Here is a 19,108-nt window from a genome sequence, read left to right as displayed (position 1 = left end):
GGTCAGAGGGCTGGGCAGAGGGTGCTGCGGGCCAGGGGCCTGTGTAACCCGCCCCGCCCCCTCCTCACTTGATGCCGTTGAAGGTGAGCACAGCCTGCATGTCCTCTGGCAGGGCCTGGGGCTCTGGCCACTCGAAGCCATCAATGACCGGCACGATGTTCTTGCCGCAGCTCAAAGCAGTCACGATCTCCTAGAGAAAGAAGGGACGAGGATGACACTGGGGACCCTGAGGCCAGGCAAGCACTGGGAGGGCCAGTAGACCAGGGCTGAGCCCAGGGTTGGATGCTGGCCCTGAAGTCCACCTTGACTTCTCCTTTACCTACTATGGTATAATAAATATACACATCTATATATGTATGTGTAAATACATATTAATAGATGCTTCCTAGATGGCTCAGTGGTAAAGAATCTCCCTGCCAATGAAGGAGACATGGGCTCGATCCCCAGGTTGGGAAGATCCCCTAGAGAAGGAAATGGCAACCCACTCCAGTATTCTTACTTGGGAAATCCTATGGACCCAGAAGCTTGGTGGACTACAGTCCATGGGGTTTCAAAAAGTTGGACATGACTTAATGACTAAACAATAACACCAAATAATATATATTCTTGATGCAGAGCTCCTAAAGCCCTCTCAGATGACCTGGGGATGGGGATCTGTGCCTAGATAGTTTTAGAATGGGGCTCGTGACCAGAAGAGGAAGCTGTGATTAGAAGGTTGGAACTTTCAGCCTCAGCTCCTCTGCCCCCCACAGCTCCAGAGAAGAGGGGCTGGATTGAGATGTCACTAGTGACTCAATCGTGCCTACATAATGAAACCTCCATAAAACCCTTAAGGGCTGACCAGGTAGGTTGGTGAACACATCTAGGTGCAGAGAGGGGGGCCTGGAGAGGGCATGGAAGGGCATGGAAGCTCCATGCTTCCCCTGCCCACGCTCCCAACTCCCCCACCCCCCACTTACTTTTCCCTGTGCATCTCTTGCATTTAAATGTTCCTGAATTGTATCTTTTATATTAATAATAAGCCAGTAATAGTTCTTTCCTGAATTCTGCACATCATCCCAGGTTGCACTAGTGGTAAAGAACCCTCCTGCCAATGCAGGTGATAAAGAGATGAGGGTCTGATCCCTGGGTCCAAAAGATCCCCTGGAGGAGGGCATGGCAACCCACTCCAGTACTCTTGCCTGGAGAATCCCATGGACAGAGGAACCTGGCAGGCTACGGTCCATGGGGTTGCAGAGTCGGACACCACTGAAGCGACTTAGTGTGCATGCACGCATGTCATTCTAGCAAATTACTGAACCTGAGAGGGGTGGTCATGGGACCCCCATGAATTTGTAGCAAAGACAGACAAGCAGTGCAGATGGCCTGGGACTTGGGACTGGTTCTGAAGTGGGGGCAGACTTATGAGACTGATCCCTTAAACTAGAGGTCCGTAAGCTTCAGGATCTAATGCCTGATGATCTGAGGTGAAGCTGATGTAACAATTAAGTGCACATTCCCCTCCCTGGTCTGTGGAAAAACTGTCTTTCAGGAAACATAGCTGGTGCCAGCATGCTTGGGGGCTGCTGCTAAACCATGGAGTCTGATGCTAGTTCTAGGTGGGTAGTGAGCGTCAGAACTGAATTGAACTGTGGGACAGTCAGCTGTGTGGTGGAGTGGAGAACTCGCTGTTGGTATGGGAAAAAAAATCCCAAACAAATTTAGTATCAAGAAGCACATCCCACCCCCTGCATCCAAACGGATCCATCCTGAGCCCTGCCCATTGTAGTCCTTACTTATTTCTCAAATCCCCTCATTTTTCTCCACCTCCACCCCACCACTGCCCTGCTCCAACCCTTTATTACCATTACCCCCCACCGGGTCTCTTCTCATGCATTCTTGCCTCCTCTCATTCGTCCTCCAGGTTGCCCCTTCACCTGGCAGCTCTTTGCAAAATGCAGATCTTATCATGTCACCCCTACTTCGAATTCACGGCTTCACATGGCTCTCAGAATAGGGTTCAAGGCTCTGTGTTGTCCACGACTCACTCCTCAAACTCCACTCTGCACTGTCCTCTCAGCCACACAGACCTCGCAGCCTCTTAGATTTCCCATCCTCCCTGCCTGCACAGGGCCTTTTCGTACATGCTTCTTCCTCTGTCTAGAACATTCTTCCCTGCCCTCTCACCTAGCTAATACCAACTCATGTTTCTGATCTGAGCTCAGTCAGCTTTCTTAGAGAAGTCTTCCCCTCACTTCCCTGACCAGATCAGATGCTCCTCTTACAGGCTTTCATAGGCTCTGTAGCACTTGCTACAGTTGGAAATTTAAATTCACAAGTGAGAAATTTAATATCTGTCTTCTCCACCAGACATAAAGGCGGGGACAATGTCCATGTTTCACTCCCCAGGTTTCACTCCCCTTGTATCTCCCGATCTTTCACAAAGCCCCGCCCACAGCTGCCTTTGCTAAATATTTAATAGCTGAGGGGCTGTATGAATGAATAAAATAGTACAGCATTTGGGGGTTGCACTCTTGAATTATCAGATCTGTGTTCACGTCTGGTTCTCTGACACAGGCTCTGTTATGTGAGGCAAAAACAACAGGCTCTCAAAGCCTGTTTTCTAATTTCTAAAATAGGGGTAATGGTAGTTTCTATCTTGTAGGGTTGTTGGGAGGAATAACTGCTGTCCCACGGCAAGTGTTAGACTAGCAATTAGCAGGCACTGTGTGCTTAATAAATAACAAGTGTTATTATTTCCTCCTCTGTAAAGTGGGGATAATAAAACTTACCTCACCAGGTTGTTCTGAGGATATTATTATTAATGGGTGCTCGGGTAAGTGCTTATTGAGTGTTTTTTCCTTTCAAGGAGAAACCCCAGAGATTGGACTTTTTGAGTGCAGTTCACTTGTGGTTTTCCATATTGATTACCCACTATAAATGTGGTTTCGGGGAAAGCAGTTTCAAAACCAGAAGCAATTAAGCACTAAAAACAACCAAGGAGGGATGATGGAGCCTTTGGGACTGGTCCAAGGCGAAGGCTCCCAAAACCTGCCTGCTCCCCTCTCCTTGCAGTCGGCTGGAACAGTGAGGGATATCAAGCACCCTTGTGGAACAGAGCCTTCCTGGGGAAGGAATCTGTGTAACTTCAACCCTGATTGGCTTCCGGGGAACCTCTCCATTTTACAACTAAGAAGAAGGAAGCCCAGCAAAGGGACTTGCTCCCAAGTCACACACATGTGAGCCCAGGGGGGCCCAGACTCAAGCATTCTGATCCCAAGTCCAGGGCTATTTCAGCCAAGCTGTCTGCCTCTCTGCTGATCACCTGGGTGAATTCTGGCCATGCAGCAATTTATTGGGGAATCTTCAGACATTTGTTTCATCCAGAATTAAACAGAAGCAAAGACAGGGATCTGTGCTCACTGCACAGATTCAGAGGCTGGCCAAGAAATGACTTGCTCAAGATCATACATCCAGGTAAGAATGAAAACTGAGTTCAGTCTTCTGACCTAGTAAACCTAGTAGATATGGATAGAGGCCTTGTCCTAAAGCAGCCAAGGAGACAAAAATATGCCCAGAATGACTAGATCATATATAAATTGGTGTCAGTGTAAAGTCAGGTGGGTAAAATTCTTACTTGCTATAAGAACATGGAAAACAGAAAAAGCATCAAGGGGAGACTTCATGGAGGAAGTCCATTCTCCTGCTCATCTCAGCTTCATCAGAATCATCTGTTTGATCATTGACTCAATTATTCTATAAAGTCTGCAAGAGCCTACTTTGTCCCATGCATGGTTTTAGGCATTAGGCATGCATCACGAACAAGGCAAGGTTTGTGCTGTCATGGAGCTCACAATGCTCCTCTTTTTCTCTCAGGAGGTTGCCTGCCACCTACTCTAAGCCATGATTCTCCAGGGTGTCTCTCTGACCCAGAATCCCCTCCCCAAACCAAATCCAGTGTGCAGCCCCTCCTACACCCTGGAGTTGGGAAGAGATGCAGACAGTCACTCTGGTGTCAGCTGAATCCACTGCTCAGATCTGAGTCATAGGACAAAGCTGCATCCAAAGGAAGTGCATGGGCTTTGGAGTCAGAAAGACAAGAGTTCAAAGCCCAATTCTGATTTCTGCCCCATCAGTGTGGCCATGGGAAAAATTACTCTACTTCTCTGAGCCTCGGTTCCTTCGTCCGTAAAAGGAGGAGGCAATACCAGTGATAATGTAGGTTCCCGGCACTTTTCTCATCCCTACCTTTGTTCTTTGCTTGTGCTATTCCCCTGCCTGTGATGCCTGCCTTCTCTTCCACTGACATAAATTCTTCAGACTCTTCTCAAGTTCTGCTTCTTCCATTAAGTCTCCCCTCATTTTTCCAGCCCTTGATGCTTTTTCTGTTCTTCATGTTCTTATAGCAAGTAAGAATTTCACCTACCTGACTTTACACTGACACCAATTTATATATGATCCAGTCATTCTGGGCATATTCTTGTCTCCTTCGCTGCTTTAGGACAGGTTTCTATCCATATGACTACTGCTCCCTTTAGCCCTGGTCCCAGTTTCTGCTGACTAATGAGTAATGATTAATAATCTACAGATGTGAAACCCATCCATCCATCATCCATCCATTCTACAAGTACTCAGTAAGTTTTACTATGTGTTACACACTCAGGATACAATGGGGAATTACACAGTAGTAGTACTCACAATAATTATATTAACAATAATAATTGCTGCCATTATACAGCAATTATGTGCCAGGCATTCTGCTAGGCACTTCACAAATTTTAGCTCTTTTAATCCTTATAACATGACCCTAGGGAGGTAGGTACTATAATTATCCCACTTTCCAGTAATAAACATGAAACTCAGGAATCAAGTAACTTGCCCAAAGCCAGAGTCAGGACTTAAGCTCACAGCTTTGCATTCTTAACTTTTCCACTGTGCCTATCACTAGGCTTTCCTGCCTCCCTTCCCTCACAGAGGTTATTTTTCAAAGCATGTTGATCCCTCTCTGACCCTCACAACAGCTCTATGAGGTGAACAGGACAGGTAAGTTACCCCCATTTTGTAGATGAGAAAACTGGGGCTCAGAGAGCTAAGTAGGTTGCTACAGTCCTAGTACAGTCACAGTGGTGGCTCCTGACTTCCAGCTGGGCCATGGAAGTTGCTGGCATGTGCAGGCAAGAGAGAGAATAGATCACTAGTGAGAAGCTGCTATATAACACAGAGAGCCCAGCCTGGCGCTCTGTGATGACCCAGAGGGGTGGGATGGGTGGGAAACTCAAGAGGGAGTTGACAGATATATATAGCTAAGACCGATTCATGTTGTACAGCAGAAACCAACACAATATTGTAAAGCAGTTATCCTCCAATTAAAAAAACACACCGAAGATAGCAGAAACACATAAAAATAAAATATAAAACAAACTGAAAGACAGAGGGGAACCTGAGCCCTGGGCCACAGGCCAATTCTGGGGCCACCGAGGCCAGCACTGACCTTGTGCACCCAGTCCTTGCAATCGCGGTCTTGCATGCACTTGTCTAGAGCCCCGGCCGACAAAACCAGCACAAAGTTGCGGGCACCCATGATACTCTGGATGAGCTTGTCCTCGAACTTGCCCGCTTCTAGCTTCTCCACATCGATGAAGACACTGAAGCCATGCAGCTGCAGGTGCACCTTCAGGAGGCTGCCAGGAGGTCCAGTGTCACGGCTGGGACCTCACCCTGAGGCCCCAGGCTGCCTGCCCGCCCGCCCCCCTCACCTGGCCAGCTGGGAGCCCGTGTTCCGCCGGTAGCTGATGAAGACATCTGGAGCGTCCCCGCTGGGCTTGCCACCGGTGCAGGGCAGCGGGGAATGTAGCATTTCTGAAGCAGACAAGAGATGGCTTGGTGACGGTGGGCCTTCCCCATCACTCACCACGAGGTACATCGGCCCCTGCACCCCCAGCCCTCTCAGCCCAGCCCAGGCAAAGTGGCTTGTTCCGAAAATAGTCAGAGAGGGCCTCCCTGGTGGTCCAATGGTTAAGGACCTGTTGGTCGATGCAGGGGACACGGGTTCAATCCCTGGTCCAGGAAGATCCCAGATGCTTCAGGGCAACTGAGCCTTGAGAGCCACAACTACTGAGCCTGTGCTCTAGAGCCTGTGCTCTGCAACAAGAGAAGCCACCGCAATGAGAAGCCTGTGCACTGCAACGAAGAATAGCCCCGCTCACCCCAACTAGAGAAAGCCCAGGCAGCAGTGAAGACTCAGTCCAGTCAAAAATGAATAAGTAAATAAACAATCCAACTTCGAATGCATCACTGGCCCCACTTAAAAACTGTGCACGAGTTCCTACTCCCTACAGAAGTTGTTTGTAAGCTATTTTTGCTGAAGTACCCTCTTGTTTTTAAAAAATTAAATCTCAGGGATGTACTGGGAGCTGCAGTGTAAAAATGATAGAAATTAATCTGCTTTGGTTCAAGCAAAAGAATGGAGTCAAAGCGCAGTCCCTATCCCCTGTGCAGGCTTAGCGCATACTTAGTGAATGAAAGGATGAATGAAAAGAATCCATCTACACTAGTCAGACAACACTCACAATGTTGTCTGTTTATGAGGCGGCAAGACAGAGATTGAAACCCCAGTTGTCATTTAATGACTCTGATAACCTTAGAAAATGTATTTAAATCTTAGTTTCATCATCTGTAAAATTAACACCCATGATGGAAGTGTTCTTTATCTTCTAATTAAAGATAAAGAACACAGGGGTAGGCATTCGAAACTTTTCAAACTGGACACTTTTAAAGTATACCTCTTTTATTCTTTAAAAGCTGACTTAAAAAATTAACACCCACTGCACAAAATGGATGTCGAGATGGAATAATATCTATTTAAAACTTAATCAGGGGCTTCCATCGTGGCGCAGTGAAGAAGAATTTGCCTGCCAATGCAGGGAACACGGACTCAATCCCTGTTCTGGGAAGATTCCCCACGCCTCGGAGCAACTAAGCCCTAGGGCCTTGAGACACAACTACCGAGCCTGTGTGCCGCAACTACTGAAGCCTGTGCACGCGAGAGGGCTTGGCAACAAGAGAAGTCACCATGAGGAGAAACCTGAGCACCGCAGGGAAGAACAGCCCAGCTCACTGCAACTAAACCAGAGAAAATCCGCAGGCAGCAGGGAAGACCCAGCAAAGCCAAAAATAAAATTTAAAAAACTTAAGACCTGGTCTATAGCAACTGGTGATAAACATTAGCTATACAGTAAATTAGTAAATTAAATAAGTTAATAAATTAAGAGGGCTGCTAGAACCCTAGAATTCACCCTGACCTCCCTAAAGCACCCACACTTTGTAAGCTGTCGGCTAATAGGATAAGCCCCTTGTCTTCCCACCCACATCCCCTGTATGCAGCCCCAGGCGGTCTTACCTCCACACTTGCTCACACTGCTCCCTCCACCTGGACGGCTCTTCCTGCTACCACCATCCCCTCCCCCACCCCCAATACAGCCTGCAAGACCTGGGCAGCCCACTCCCACTCGCCACAGCCCAGGCCTGGGCACACAGGGTAGGTGGTGCTTCCTTGAGGCTCCCACTGGAGTCCTGGACATGCTACCTGCTGCCCTCATGTGCTTGTTTATAGATCAGCCTTCCTCCCACCCTCCTACCCACCTCAGACTGGGAACTTGTGGTTTTTTTTTTTTCCACAGTAATCACTCACTTGCATTTAAAAAATTTTATCACCCAATCAGTCAGCTCTGAATACTATAGATTTTAGAGTAGAAAAGTCATACTGTATACTTCTTGTGTCAAGCTTGTGTTAATTATGTCTACGAGACTTGTACACACTGTGGGTGGAGTTCGTTTATTTCCATTGCTGTCTCAATTTTCTTTGTATGTGGATGCCACCAGTGATGGTCATTTAGGTTGTTTCTAGTTTGGGGCTATGAGAAACACAACTGCTTAGACGGGGAACTTCTTGAAGGCAGTCACTCAGCTGAGTACATTTTTTGCTACCCGGCGGACTGTAGCCCACCAGGCTCCTCTGTCCATAGAATTCTCCAGGCAAGAATACTGGAGTGGGTAGCCAGTCCCTTCTCCAGGGGATATTCCCGACTCAGGAATCAAACCCGGGTCTCCTACTTTGCAGGTATATTCTTTACCCCCTGAGCCACCAGGGAACCAAAGTGCAACATGCTCATCTTTGCATCCTCAGAGCCGGGGTGGCACAGCCTACGTGCTCAATCAATCAATCCGCAGTGAGGCTCCAAGTCCCCACGGTGCATCTCCCCTCATCCCTCCAGGGCTGGAGCTGGGGCAGGGGTGGGGGCCCAGGTGGGCAGGCTCACCTCTGGCGGCTGTAAGGATGCGGGCGCGGTGCACGCCCAGGTGGATGCCACAGTCCTCCAGGAGCTGCTGCTCGGACACGCGGTGCAGCAGCGAGCGGTCCAGGCCGCAGCTCACCAGGCCGTAGGTATATTGGCGGAAGCGCGGGTCCAGGCTGCCCAGCCAGTCAGCCAGGTTGCTTCGGTCGCACGTTGCATAGTTGGCGAAGGTCTTGAGCTCTGTGAGCTCCCGGAGGAACCTGCACCCAGGGGAGGAGAGGATGCTGAGGTCTTGACTGGGGAGCGAGGCGGGTGTAAAAACGAGCGGGCTGGAGGCTCCGTACCTCTTGCGGGTGATACCCGACTTCATGCTCAGGTCGGTCTGGAGTTCCTCGTCGGTGAGCCGCAGAAGCAGGTCTCCATCTACCTGCTGCTCCTGGAGGAGGGGTCAGATGTGAGGAGAGACGCCCCCACCCCAGCCTGTGGACCCCACCCAGCACAAGATCATGGGGAGGGATCTGGAGATGGCGCTGAGGGAGGTGGATGGGACCCAGATGAGAACCATAAGGCCCGGAAAATGGCTGAGGACAGGCTCCCCACCCCCAGAAGGCCACCCCGGGTGCCTCAGGCGGGCGGTGCCGGGATGGGGCGCTGTCGCCTGTGTGCAGGGCGCCCCTAGCGGCCACACGGCCCTCGGGGATGCACTTGCTCCGACTGCCAGCGGGTGACCCTGTGCGGCTCTACCCGGAAATTCTCGCAGTACTGGGAGAAGCCGATCTGCTGCAGCCACGTCTGGACCTCGGCTTCCTTCCAGCTGGGCACGCTGGGCAGGATGCGCCGCGGCACCTCCTCGCCCAGCAGACGCAGCGCGCGCTTGGCTAGCGCCGACGTGGTGCCATTAGTGGAGTAGGAGACGAGGCGTTTCAGGCTCTGGATGGCACCTATGTCGCTGAATACCTGGGAAAAGTGTGGGGAGAGGAGGTCTTGGATGCACCAAATCACCAGCTGCCCGGAACATGCCTGGTCCCTCCCCTCAGCTCTTCTCCCCTCTGTAACCACACTGTCTCCCCTTGCCTGCCTTCACCCAATAAATCACTGAGTATTGTGGATTCCCCCTCCTGTTGTTCAGTCGTCTGACTCTTTGCTACCCCAAGGACAGCAGCATGCCAGGCATCCCTGGCCATCTCCCGAAGTTTGCCCAAGTTCATGTCCATTGCATCGATGATGCCATCCAGCCATCTAGTCCTCTGACGCCCTCTTCTCCTTCTGCCCTCAATCTTTCCCAGCATCAGAGACTTTTCCAATGAGTCAGCTGTTCCATTCAGATGATCCCCTCATCTCTTCTCCCCACTGAAACCACACAGTCTCCCCTTGCCGTGCCTTCATCCAATAAATCACTGAGCACTGTGAATTCCCCCTCCTGAAGCTCCCTCAGCTATTCACCAGGTCTCTCTCATGTCTCCTCTCTACAACTTCTGCTGCCCTGGGATAAAGTCTAGATCTCAGTATGGCTGCCAGCTTGGGCACTGGGCAGCCCCCGCCCACAAATCCCTCCTCCTCCTGCCACCTTTCACCAAACCACCCACCCATGGAGGCTCTCCCTCCTCTGGGCCTCAGCTGTGCTATTTCCAGACCCTTAGTTTTTCTAGCCTGCTTGTGGGAATCCTACTCATCTATTGGATCCAAATTGATTGGCACCTCCGCCATGCAGCCTGCTTTGATTCCCTCACAGCTGGGCCCATACCTCCAATTAGGCCTTGTGCCATACTCTGAATGCCATTGTTGTTAATTGATGGTGCAACTTCCACTGGAAGCTGAGGTCATGTCTTAATCATCCCTGGGGTCCCATAATTGGCGCACTGCAGGGCACTCACTGTGTCTTTATTAGACGGTTCTCACTTGGCCTTGCTGGGAAAGAGGTGCCAGAGTTGGTGGTCGTGGCTTTTGCCCAGACCCCCTCCTTGGGTCCTCACTCTGTGCTTCCCTTTAAATCTCTCTTCCCAAAGCAGAATGGCCTGCTTTGTAACATCAGTCCTCCCATGGCCCCACTCTGTGGTGCAGAGAGGAGAATCAGAAGCTCCTAGAACACCAGACCTTGGACAAGGCCTCAGAGACCCCTAACACAATGGTCTTTTCTGGATCTATGGTAACACACACAATGGGTGACAATCACCTGTGAGACACATTCCTCTGATGCCGCCTGTCCAGCCCCAGATGACCACTGTCATCAGAATCTGTCCAGGCAATGCGCACCATTCTCTGTGCACCAGGGGTCACTAACCCCCCAAACCTCCAGAGGAATACAAAGGAAGGAAAGTGACGTTATGTGAAAGTAAAAGCTGCTCAGTCCTGTCCAACTCTTTGCGACCCATGGGATTTTCCAGGCAAGAATACTGGAGTGGGTTGTCATTTCCTTCTCCAGGGATCTTCCTGACCCAGAGATCAAATCTGGGTCTCCTGCATTGCAGGCAGACTCTTTACCTTCTATAATATTTAAAAAATAAATCCTAAAAACTTTTGATAATTTAACTATTAGTAGTCTCACATCCAGGGTAAAAACAGCTGCTGTGCTCTACTCCTTCAATTTTCCAGAGGCCAAAAATGAGACATATAAAGGTTCAAGACTTCCCTGTAGTCAAGCGGTTAAGACTCCAGGCTTCCACTGCAGGGACGTAGGTTCAATCCCTGGTCAGGGAAGTGCTGCTTGCCATGAGTTTTAGCCAAAAATTAAAAAAGGCCCAGAGAGGGGAAGCCAGGTACCCAAGGTCACTGCTGCTGCTAAGTCACTTCAGTCGTGTCCGACTCTGTGTGACCCCACAGACGGAAGCCCACCAGGCTCCCCCATCCCTGGGATTCTCCAGGCAAGAACACTGGAGTGGGTTGCCATTTCCTTCTCCAACGTGTGAAAGTGAAAAGTGAAAGTGAAGTCGCTCAGTCGTGCGACCCCAGGGACTGCAGCCTACCAGGCTCCTCCATCCATGGGATTTTCTAGGCAAGAGTACTGGAGTGGCTTGCCATTGCCTTCTCCGACCCAAGGTCACACAGCAAGTTAAAGTATAGGGCAAAGGCTATGGATCAGGCCCTGAGATTGGGAACCCCTTGGGACTCAGGTGGAGTTATCTGGCTGACACGCAGATGTCCTGCCCCAAAACTGTGTCCCTATACTTCATCTCCTTCCTAAACTCCAGAGCCAAATGACAAAATGGCCCACTGGAGTGCCCCAGCTGGTCATTTCTGAGGCACTTCAAACTCCAGGTGTCCCAATGAATTCACTTTCTGCCTACCCCCAACCTGTCTTACTGAGTTCACCTTATTTCAGTACTGGGTGCCATCACCCACTGGGTAGGCTATGTCCAAAGCCAGGAGCCATCCTCAGATCCTTCCTTCACCCAGCCACCCAGCAAGTCTTAATTCTATCTCTTTAGTACCTTTGGAATCTGTCTGCTCTCTGCCTCTGCTATCATGCCCCAGACCTTCACCATCCCAACTGCCTCCTGCCATGGTCTCCTATCTGACCCCCTGGCCTCCAGCCTCACCCTTGGCAACACCAATTCCTTGCAGCTGTCAGGAAGGTCTTTGTCAAACGCTGGTGTCCTCCGTGTAAAACCTTGGTTTTGCCTTCAAGGCCACAATGACTAGTCTCTAATCTTTCCCCTTATTTCACCTAACCCTTATGTATACTTCAAGTCCCAGTTTAATGTCATTTCTTCCAGGAAGCCTTCCCAGATTCTGTCTAATCCCCCATCCCTACTCCACCCTCCACCCGTACCCACCTTGGTCTTGCCCTGCAGACTCTTGATGGCTGCCTCTGCACAGAGATAGAAAGCCCCGATGCACTGCGCCTCCAAGCGCGAAGAGTCGAGCAGCGGCACTAGACGCTGCAGGTCGTCGGGGGCGCGGCCCTGGCTGGTGTCACTGGCGTCCACCATGCAGCGGGCGAAGCGCCCAGGGTCCAGCGAGGCCACGAGCGGCTCCACGAGGTCCAGCGTGCCGGAGCGCTCCACCTCGCGCTCCACCTCCTTGTTGGTGGCCAGCACGGCCACGGCCAGGCAGGCGTGCAGGCGCAGCAGCTCGTCCTCCTTGGAGAAGGCGAGCGGGAAGAGCCACTCGGCGGCACGCTTCTCCACCATGCGCCGCTGCGCCGCCTGGCCCCCGTGCAGCGCGCAGTTGGCTAGCGCCAGCGCGCAGTGGCGCAGCAGCGCCTGGTCCGTGCGGCGGCACCAGTACAGCACCGCGTCCAGGCCGCCGGCTGTCACCAGCTTCTGGCACGTTTCCTCCGAGTGCTTGAACATGTGCTCCAAGATGCCGGCCACGCTGCGCGACAGCTCCACCGGCTCACGCTCCTTTGCCAGGTTCAGGATCACGCCCAGCCCGATGCGCGCCACGCGGTCCCTGTCAAGAGAAAATAGGAGAAAGAAGTGGAGTTGCCGTGGCCTGGGGTGCTTGTCTTAACTTCACAGGGGTCACGGCCTCATCAGTTATCCCCTCTAGGCCTCACTATAGTGTCAAATAGGACGTGAGTCTGGTCCTCCCTGCCTCCCTCACCTTTCTCACTTCCTGCTCTGGTTCTGTGTACTTAGTCGCTCACTCGTGTCCGACTCTTTGCGACCCCATGGACTGCAGCCCACCAGGCTCCTTTGTCCATGTCCATGGGGATTCTCCAGGCAAGAATACTGGAGTGGCTTGCCATGCCCTCCTCCAGAGGATCATCCCAACCTAGGTCTCTGGCATTGCAGGCGGATTCTTTACCTACTGAGCTACCATGGAGAACCAGACTTCTCTGATTGTAAGGATGCTCCATCCTGGCCACCAGCTTTCCAGGTGGCACTAGTGGTAAAGAACCTGCCTGCCAATGCAGGAGATGAAAAAGACTCAGGTTCAACCCCTGGGTTGCTTTGATTCCCTAGAGGAGGGCATGGTAACCCACTCCAGTATTCTTGCCTGGAGAATTACATGGATAGAGAAGCCTGGCCAGCTACAGTCCATAGGGTCACAAAGAGTTGGACACGACTGAATGCTTACATGCATCAGTAAGCATTGCATGCTTGCATGAATCCTGGTCGCATCGCTCTGATACACTTTCCTGGAGTAGCAGTATGTGGGGTGGTTTAAGAATTCTAGCTCTAGGGACTTCTGTGCTGGTCCAGTGGCTAAGACTCCATGCTCCCAATGCAGGCGGTTGGGGTTCGATCCCTGGTCAGGGAACTGGATGTCACTTGCTGCAACTGAGTTAACACGCAGAGACTAAAGATTCCACATGCTGCAAGGAAGACTGAAGATCCTGCATGCTGTAACTAAGACCCAGCTGAGCCAAAAAACTAAATAAAATAGTTTTAAAAATTCTAGCTCTAGAGCAGATCCCCTGGGTCCTGGTAACTTCTCTATCATATACTAGTTGTGGGACCTTGTGTACCTTCCTTTATTCTTTTCCTCATCTCATAAACAAGATAGAAACAATTCCTACCCCTAGGATTATTATGAGAAGCAATGTAATAATCCATGTAAAGTGCTTGGCACAGTACCTAACTCATGGAAAAGACTCCATAAATGTCAACTTTTTACCATTTGAAGTGTCACTTGAAGGACCCTATTCTTGGATTTGCCTTTCAATTTCTCTTCACTCTATGCTCTGTGACTGGAGTGTATTTATTTATTCATTTAACAGATCATTTATTGAGGACTTATGTGTGCCAGGCACTGCACTAGGGGCTGAAGTTAAATAGTGACAAAGAGAGACTGGAGTTTATACACAGCTAATATGGAGACAAATGGCAAAGTAAACAGTGTGTGAACAGAATAACAGTTATCTGATCAAAATGAGAGCAAAACCAGGTGACATAATGGAGAATGCCTGGGCAGAGGGATATGTCTGAGGAGGTGACATCTGAGAGTTAAATGTCCAGAGACCCCTGCTTGCAAGGATCTGGGAGAAAAACATAAAAAGCAGAGAGAACAGCGAGAACAAAAGCCCCAAAGCCTGATGAGCATGGCATATTCCAGGAAGAGAAGGAAGGTCAGAGATATTTGCAGTGTCTAAAACCAACAAGGAAAGATATAAAATCAATAAAGGATTCATATGTAGAAAGGATATATAAATAAATATTCAAATCAACACACAAAAGGCAGTAAATCTACCAGAAAAGGGGTGAAAGATACAATTGGGCAATTTACAAAAGGAAATTCAGAACATTAACAAGCAGATAAAGAGATGCTCTAATTCACTAGTAATCAGAGAAATAAACATTAAAACAGCTGTCACTTTACACCCATGAAAAGGGCACAAAGCAGAAGTTACTTCAAGTGGTTGAGTTGGAAGTTTGAAGGGAAGAGTGAGGAAAGAGTTCTGGGGGTCTTTTGAGCCAGCTCAAAACATTTGGACTTCATTTTTTTAAAAAAATTTTTGTTCATGTATTTATTTGTATTTTAGATTGTGTTGGGTCTTTTCTTGCTGTGCACAGGCTTTTTCTCTAGTGTGACAAGCGGGATCTACTTTCTAGTTGTGGTGTATAGACTTCTTGCTGCGGTGGCTTCTCTTGTGGAGCTCCAGGTGCACAGACTTCAGTAGTTGTGGTACTGGGACTTAATTGCCCCGAGGCATATGGGATCTTCCCAGACCAGGGGTTGAACCAGTGTCCCCTGCATTGCAAGGCAGATTCTTAACCACTAGACCACCAGGGAAGCCCCTGAACTTCATTTTGACAGCAAATGGGGAGCCACTGAAAGGCTTCAGGAAGGGGAGTGACCTGCTAACACATGGATTTTAGGAAACTCATTCTGGCTGTTGTAGGGAAGACAGTCAAAGGGAGAGAGCTTGGAGGCCAGGAGAGCAGGCAGGAGAGTTACCACACTTCAAGCAGAGGTGAAAGTGTCCTGTCTTCCTGACTTCCACCGGTGATGCCCCTCAAAGACTTACAGGCCCAGCCAGCCATCAATCCCTTGCCCAGGGAGCACCACAGTGACCACAGTGCTTGTGACTCTGTGTCCACTGCAGGGCCCAGCTGAGCCCAGAACATGACCTGAGGCCAGGACAGCTTTGCTGATCTGATTACTGAGCTTCTCTGCAGCCCAAAGGAACAAATGGGTACCAATCATCCACTCGGGCAGTCAACACTATAGTTGTTCCTTTAACCAATGAGAAAGTCAAAGCTCAGAGAGGTTACACGGCATGTCCAGGGTTACACAGCTGGTGGGAGGCACAGCTGGGATTTGAATTCACATCTGTTTGTCTTAAGGGCTCAAGATCCTTCATCTGCACTTTGTGCTTCCAGAACAATTTGATTATATACACTCCAAGTTTATCAGAGCCAGAAATTGCTTAAGAACTCATCTAATTCAACAACACCCTCATTCCTGAGGCTCAGTGAAGGGAAGGGCATGTTGAAAAGCAGGAATTCAGAGAGAGAACTTTATTCTTTTTTTTTTTTTTAGGAATTCTATAAGGACTGTATTTTACTTTTTGATGAGGACCATTTTTAAAGTCTTTATTGAATTTGTAATAATGCTGTTTTCTTTTTTTTTTCTTGTCAAGCAGTTTGCAAGCTCTCAGCTCCCCAACCAAGGACTGCACTCGGGTCATGGCAATGAAAGCCTGGGATCCTAACCACTAGGCTGCTAGAGAACGCCTACGTGTTCATTTCTTGAACCTCAGCCCTCATCTTTCTTTATGCACTTGGCATCTTTATAGAGTTGAACTCTGCGCTTGTTGTGAAAGTTATTCACTCAATTCCCAATTCTTCTGTAGCCTTAGAGGCTGTAAGTCTGAGCTCAAATCACAACTCCAAAGGAGGGGTAAACTACACACATATACACATAGACAAGCCTGTATATATATTGATAATATACACATATATGCAAGTGCTGTATGTGTACAGACTCTCTCAGGAAAGACACACAAGAAACTTGTTTCTCCAATTTGCCTCCAGGGAAGGGGCCTGGATAGACAGAACGTTTAAGTGTGTACCTTTTTTGTACTTTGCATTCGAATTTAAGTGCAATAGTTTTTTTTTTTTCCATTTCTTTCTTTTTTAAAACCCATCCCCTGCACTCATTCACTGTGTATTCTTAGAAAAGTCATTTGCCTCATTATGGTCTTCTGAAGGGGTCAGGCTGTGATTTTATTGATTTATTTTAAAATATTTATTTATTTATTTGGCTGTGTCAGGTCTTAGTTGCAGCATGTGGGACAGGAGATCCAGTAGCTCTGATGCATGTGGGATCTTAGTTCTCAGACCAGGGATCAGACCTGCATGCCCTGAATTGCCAGGTGGATTCTTAACCACTGGACCACTAGAGAAGCCCCCAGGTTGTGACTTTAGAGGACCAGCAGTGAGTGTGGTGGGACCAGGCTCAGAGGGCCCTTCCCTGTCGGGCTTCTCCTGGTATTTCAGGGTCAATGAAGCTGTGACCTAAGCCCCCAGGCAGTAAGTGTGGCAGTGCCCTGGGGAGAAGAGAGCTGCAGGAAAGAGAATGGCAAAAGGAGTGGACACACCGATGGAAGAACCTTCTTTAAGAGGAAGCTGGTTGGTGGAGGAAGGAAAAGATTTCATAAACACAAATTCTCAGTGTGTCACCACACTCCTTCCCTTCTTGCCCTTTCAGCCTCCTCTCCAAGTAGGAGTGGGGAAATTCTGCCTTTTTCTGTGAGGATTTTGATCTTTTGATCAGGACCTGGCTTGCTGGGTTCTGTCCTTGGTCCTGAAGTGATGCCAACCAGCATGTTTTTCTTGGACCCAGAGACACTGGTTAGTGTGACTCCTCTTTCAGTAATTCTGAACCAGGTGAGGATTGTTTTCAACTTTGAAAATTAGTGCTATTTGCATCTTGCAGCCCTCCTTTTCTTAGGGTGTTGGCTGTTGCACCCTTTCTCTAAGAGTTCAGGTTAGAGCTGCCCCATCCCACATACAGGACACACCCTTGGGCCCTGGCCCATCACATCCAGTGCACGCCTGCTCCATCTGCTAGCCCTTCACGTTTACAGCCCATCTCCATCAGGAAGACTAATGACTTACTGAACAACCCTAACTTGGTTTCCCAACTTAAACTGCTTTATTCATGCATTTGTGACAGTTGTATCATTTCTACCAACCACAAGGCTATCTTTACTTTTTTGAAAATGCCCATTATCCATGTCCATCACACTTGTGAGAGCTTCATAAATGGACAGCGACCCTTCCAAAACCCTTCTAAACCTGAGGGGTCTGAGAATTCGGTGTGAGACTGGAGTGTGAAAGTCTAGTCTGCTCCGGCATGAGAAGGGAGAGAAAGAGGGTCAGGATCCTCATATTCCAGGAGAGATTCCGACAGACAGGAAAGAGGGGCCACCAGGTTTCAGTTGGACCCCACCTGCTATATCTCGGTTCGTGTGGGGAAGATGGAGCTGCCGAGCTTTACACTTCAGTTCCCCCTTCCCCCACCCATCATCCCAACTGGAAACCTCCTGTTCCCCATTAGCAGGCAGAGCATGAGATCATGTCTGCCCCTGTGACATGAAGCAAAGTGAAAAGAGAGAAGGCAGGAAGTGGATTAGGGGTGACATGAAGACAGCAAGTAACCTTAGGTTAGCACTCATTTCAGCCTGAGAAGAGAGGAAAGGTATTCCCCCCTCCTGTTTTCTAAGCAATGTGTCCTCCTCTCTTCGTGGGAGGGAGATAGATGGTATGGCAGAGTGAAGGTAACACAGAAGGATATCCAGTCCAAGGGGAGAAGGGCTGTGGGTTCAGAGGATCCCACCTCCATCCTCAGAACCAGGGACAGATTCACGACCTACTACTCCATTCCTCCCCTCCCCGTCTCATTCCTCACCCCACCAGCTCTGGGAGTGAATGCTGACTGCACCGTTAGTTCACTCTGACTGCTGTACAAGTCATTAAACTCTTCCAAGACTCAGTTTCCTCATCTGTAAAATGGACACGCTGTTTCTCAACAGGGATATAATGCAAGGATTCGTGAGGTGAGGCACATTCCGTGGCGCCCTACGCCCCAGCCCGGCCCCCTCACCGGTTCTCGGCCACCAGGATCTGCTCCAGCAGGCGGGCAGCCTGCACGCGCGTCTCCAGCTCCGGCGCCTGGAGCAGGCGTAGCAGCAGGTCCAGGCCACCGTCCAGGCGGATAGCGTCGCACAGGCCTTGGGCTACCTCGCGGCCCATGGCCGGTAGCAGCCAGGCCTCCTCGACAAGCTGGAAAACTTCAGTTAGGCCGGCTCCCAAGGCCCGCACGCTGCCTGCCTGCTTCAGCGCCGACAGCGCCTGCTGCAGCTCGGGCAGTGCGCGCTCCAGGGCGCCCTGCACCTCGGTGCTTGCCCCCGGCGATAACTCGCGGGGCCTGCGGCCGCCCGCCACCCACCATTGGCTCGTGCCGCCACCCGCGTCCGGCCCCGGCACCGCTAGCCGCTCGGCGTCCGGCCGTGGGCCCGACATGGCGAAGAAACGGCAGAGCTTGTAGGCGGAGAGCAGCAGCGTCAGGACCATGGGCGCGGGGCTGCGGGGGACATCCCTTGCCTGGAGGGGCGGGGCCGGGCGGAGCGACCCAGAGCCTGAGAAAAGGAGGACGCGAGAGCGGACCCGGGGAAGACGATGCCGGAAGGAGGGTGGAGAGAAGGGGACCAGGCAAGGGCACCGAACAGAAGTTTGGGGAAAGGGTGAGCGCAGGATCTGGGACGAAGAGGTTGGGGTGGGGGACTCAGGGCCCAGCTGTCGGGTACAGGCGGGAGGAGAGAGCGGGAAAGGCTCGGAAATTGGACCCGGGCGCGGGAGGGTTTAGGAGGCAGCAACTAGAACAAAGAGTGGCTCCAGTTCCCGTAAGGTTCGCTGAGATGCTCTGCAGCAGCCCCGCCCCTG

At 50.3% G+C, this 19,108-nt stretch overlaps 1 protein-coding gene across 1 annotated transcript in view; it reads right to left on the bottom strand.

The window, feature by feature from the left end:
- Nucleotides 1-19,108, bottom strand: part of SARM1 (sterile alpha and TIR motif containing 1) — a 24,134-nt gene extending 5,026 nt beyond the window's left edge. The window contains exons 1-8 of the mRNA XM_055401821.2: nt 18,270-19,108; nt 12,047-12,665; nt 9,018-9,230; nt 8,618-8,709; nt 8,298-8,533; nt 5,736-5,838; nt 5,471-5,660; nt 69-190 (exon numbers count right to left, since the gene is read on the bottom strand). Of these exons, the coding sequence (XP_055257796.2) occupies nt 69-190; nt 5,471-5,660; nt 5,736-5,838; nt 8,298-8,533; nt 8,618-8,709; nt 9,018-9,230; nt 12,047-12,665; nt 18,270-18,739 (2,045 nt within the window). The 5' untranslated portion in view covers nt 18,740-19,108. The remainder of the gene's footprint in view (nt 1-68; nt 191-5,470; nt 5,661-5,735; nt 5,839-8,297; nt 8,534-8,617; nt 8,710-9,017; nt 9,231-12,046; nt 12,666-18,269) is intronic.

This window comes from Moschus berezovskii, chromosome 20 (assembly GCF_049115385.1).
Source record: "Moschus berezovskii isolate FMDL1 chromosome 20, NW_MosBer_1.0, whole genome shotgun sequence".
NCBI lineage: Eukaryota > Metazoa > Chordata > Mammalia > Artiodactyla > Moschidae > Moschus > Moschus berezovskii.
Note: the sequence above shows the minus strand (reverse complement) of the source record. Positions and strands in the feature narration are given on the sequence as shown.